Raw genomic sequence first — 3,891 nt, 5'->3', positions numbered from 1 at the left:
TGTGCGGTCTTGAGGAATTTTTGGAGGGCCCAGGGATGGTTTTGGGGTCCCGGGGAGGTTGGGGTGTCCTGGAGGTTTGGGGGTTCCCAGGAAGGTTTGGGGCTTCCTGGGCAATGCCGGTGACAGAGCTGGGACCCCAAGCCGGGAATGAACCTTCTCACTGCGCACAGGCAGCGTCCGCGTGTCCTGGGAGATCCTGGGGGACCCGGGGGACCCCAAATGCTCAGGGATCCCCCCAAACTCCCCTCACCGCTGGATCTGCTGCAGGCAGGGGGGCACCAGCACTCGGCCCCCACCCCCACCATCACAGGGGGCTGTGGAAGAAATCTGGGGGTGCACGGACAGGTCGGGGGGACCCCCAAAGTCCTGGGAAAGGGGGAACACAGGGGAACTCCCAGGAATCCCCACTGGGGGCTTAGGGGAGATCCAGGAGGAGTTTGGGCGAGCTTAATTGTGTCACTATCGTCAGGAAAGGGGACTCCAAGGGTCCCCGGTGTCCCCATTCCCAGCAAAAGGTGGGAAAACCCAGGCTGGCTGGGAATAGGGGTCCCGGCTGTCCTCGGTGTTGAGTAAAGGAGGGTCTGGACACTGGGAAAGGCAGGAATAGGGGTCCAGGGTGTCTCTGGGTGAAGGAGAAGGGGGCTCTGGGGGCTGGAGAGGCGGCATGGCCGGGAAAGGGGTGCAGGGCTCCCGGGGCCTGGGGCTGCTCCCAGCAGTAGCCCAGTTGCTCCCAGTTCTTCCCCATTATGATACAATTTGCCCCCAGCACTGTCCCCGATGTTCCCAGAGCCATCCAGTGAGTTCCCAGTTCTCCCAGTTGCCCCTAAAATAGTCCCAGTCACTCCCAGTACGATCCCAGTCTCTCCCAGCAGGGCCCCAGTCACTCACCCTTGTCCCCAGTTGCCCCCAGCGTGGTCCCAGTTACCCCCAGCACATTTCCAGTGGCTCCCAGTGTGTCCCAGTCCTAGTGCTTGTTCTGGTGCTTTCCATGAACTGATTGAACTCTTGATTTATGAACCAATGCACTAGATGTGGAATCCTCTACACTGAACTCAGAAACAAACTCCCTCTGTCAGAGCATTTTCATCTTCTAGATCACGTTCAAGATGCCCATGGGGATGTTGCAATGATTATCACACAGCTCTCCATTTCTGGATGCAGGCTCTGCAGATTCTTTCTCTGCATTCAGTCAGGCTTGCATTCCCTGACAATTCCTGGTAGCCCGTCATGGTTTCTTAGGGCAGAACAGTAACAATGAAAACCTTACCAATGGCACAACTGCCCAGCCCACAAGGAAAAGAAAGAACAAGCTGTCAAGTTCTTCAAACATTTGTCCTGCTGTGCTGCAAGAGTTGAGCTGCACACAAGGTGTGGAAAGCCTAGAGAAGCTGCAGCTGGTGGCACATCTTGTGACAGAAGCTGCACCTCGTTCTCCAGGAAAGGTTCCTGGAAAGAGCAAACAGGAGTGTGGAGAAGATTCTGGGAAAACTGAAACAGCTTTTAAGAAATGAAATGAAAATGGCAAGAAACAACTGAAGATGTTTTTCTCTGTTTATTTTTATGCTCCTCTTTTCCATCTTGCACTACTGCTCCATCCCCTTAATCCAAATAGATCTCATCTCTAAGATCTATGACTTGGCGAATTTCAGACAATCTAAAATACCATGAGCTACACACAGTTTGACTTCCCCGTTTGTTTTTTTGGTGGGTTTTTTTTTTTTTTTTGTGTTTTTTTTTTTTTTTTAATCATTGCTGGAGATGTAAATGCAGTGCCTGGGTCAGGTACAAATTCTGCATTCAGGGAATGTGCCCCAATAGTGTTTGATCCTCAGCGGGGACAATGCATGGCAGCGCTCAAGAGGATTCCTGTTCCCCTGTGTAGGAGTCCAGACTCTGGGTCTGGGCTGACCAGGGCAAAGTTCCCGTGTTTGGACAGGCTCAGGGGCTGCCCCCGGGGAGCGGGGGGCTGGGCGCGGGGGCGAGCGGGCAACGGAAAAACGGACACGGGGACAAACGGCCCCAGAGCTTCAGTTGCAGCAGCAGTAGCGGCAGCAGCAGCAGCAGCGGCGGTAGCAGCAGCAGCGGCAGCAGCGGCAGCAGAGAAACCAGATACTCTATCGAGTCCCACTCGCATCTCCTCTCCCTCTCCCGCTGTCCCGCACCCTCTCCTGCTCTCCCTTTCACGGTGTCCCCACCTCTCCCAGTCTCCCTCTCCCCTGCTGGCCTGGGCCATGTCCCCAGCCCGTCACCGGCCCCGTCCCCGCCCCGGTTCCCGTTCCCGTCCCCGTCCCCGGCCGTCCCGCCGGGGTCTCGCCTCCGCCCGGCTCTGGTCGTGTTGGCGATGGCGCTGCTGGGCGGGCGTCAGTGCCTGGGGCTGGGGCGGCACCGCCGCCCTCTGGCTCCGCCTGGCCCGAGCCCGGCCCCGGCCCCGACGTGGGCTCCAGTCCCGGCCCCGGCCCCGGCTCCTCCCGGGCCCCGCGGAGGACACACGCGGCGCGGCCGCTCCCGCCGCCCCCGCTGCGGCTTCCCCGGCCCGAGCTCCGCCGCTCGGCAGCGCGGCCGTCGGCACCGAGCCGCCGCTGTCCCGTTCCAGGGACAGAACGCCTGGGGAGGGCCGGCCCGGGGCGCTCGGGGAGCGCTCGGGGGCCGCTCCTGGCCCCGGGCCGAGCGCTGACAGCCGCGTCCCGCCCGCACGGAAGGCGCAGGAGGAGGCCCTGCAGGAGCGGTACCGGCTGGGTTCGCTGCTGGGCAGCGGCGGCTTCGGCAGCGTCTTCGCAGCCACGCGGCTCTCGGACGGCGCCCCGGTGAGCGGCGGGGCCGGCGGCGGGCGCAGGAGGAGGGGGCGGAGGAGGAGGAGGAGGAGGAGGAGGTGGAGGAGGAGGAGGGGGAGGGAAGGATGAGGGGGAGAAGCAGGAAGGGAAGGAGGATGAGGAGGACGGGTGGAGGGGAAGGAGGAGGAGGAGAAGGAGGAGGGGGAGGAGGAGGGGGAGGAGGAGGATGGGGCTGGGCAGGGCGGGTGGCGAGCTCAGCCTGCTGCTGCTCTTGGCTTGCAGGTGGCCATCAAAAGGGTGCCACGGAACCGCGTCCGGCACTGGGGCGAGCTGGTGAGTGAGCGGGGCCAGCGGCAGAAGCCGGGCCGTGCCGGCTGGCGAGGAGCCGGGGCCCGGCAGGGTGGGAGCCGCCAGGAGCCCTGCAGGGAGAGCGGGCATGGGCTGAGCGGGGCATGCAGAGCATCCCGGGCTGGCTGAGGGGTTCCCCAGCCCTGGCACAGCCTCAGCCCCACTGACGGCATCGCGCTCCTCCCGCAGCCCGACGGCACCAGCGCACCCCTGGAGGTCGTGCTGCTGGACAAGGTGTCCTCTGGCTGCACTGGTGTCATTCAGCTCCTGGAGTGGCTTGAGCTCCCTGACAGCGTCGTGCTGGTGCTGGAGCGTCCGGAGCGGTGCCAGGAGCTGTCAGGTTTCCTGGCGGAGCGGAGGTTCCTGCCCGAGGAGGAGGCGCGGGGGCTGTTCCGCCAGGTGCTGGAGACCGTGCGGCACTGCACCAGCTGCGGGGTCCTGCACAGGGACATCAAGCCTGAGAACATCCTGCTCGACCTGGCCACCGGGCAGCTGAAACTGATTGACTTTGGCTGTGGTGCCTTCCTCCAAGACACAGCCTACACCCAATTTGCAGGTGAGCCCTGCCGGGGGATGCTCCTGGGCATCTCATGGCCCAGCCGGGGTGCAGCCCCGGGGCTCCCCCTATTGCAGCCAGGATGGGATTAATGCTGGAGCCAAGCTGATTTGGGTGGGGGTGTGAGGGGGGCCAGCTCCAGCCCTGCCGACAGCCTTCAGCACCCACTGTGGCCTGGGCTAAGGCTGGAGCTGGGGCAGCCAGCCTGACAAAAAC

At 62.7% G+C, this 3,891-nt stretch overlaps 1 protein-coding gene across 1 annotated transcript; it reads left to right on the top strand.

The window, feature by feature from the left end:
- Positions 1-2,738: 2,738 nt before the first annotated feature.
- Positions 2,739-3,659, top strand: LOC137467450 (serine/threonine-protein kinase pim-1-like; the record flags this gene model as incomplete). The annotated part of the gene is made up of 3 exons (XM_068178949.1): positions 2,739-2,804; positions 3,054-3,104; positions 3,309-3,659. Coding segments are annotated over 3 exons (468 nt in total), but the record flags the coding sequence as incomplete, so codon positions are not given.
- Between the last annotated feature and the right edge of the window lie 232 nt (positions 3,660-3,891).

Source organism: Anomalospiza imberbis, unplaced genomic scaffold, assembly GCF_031753505.1.
Source record: "Anomalospiza imberbis isolate Cuckoo-Finch-1a 21T00152 unplaced genomic scaffold, ASM3175350v1 scaffold_64, whole genome shotgun sequence".
Lineage (NCBI taxonomy): Eukaryota > Metazoa > Chordata > Aves > Passeriformes > Viduidae > Anomalospiza > Anomalospiza imberbis.
The sequence above is the reverse complement of the archived record's forward strand: the minus strand, read 5'-3'. Positions and strand labels throughout refer to the sequence as shown.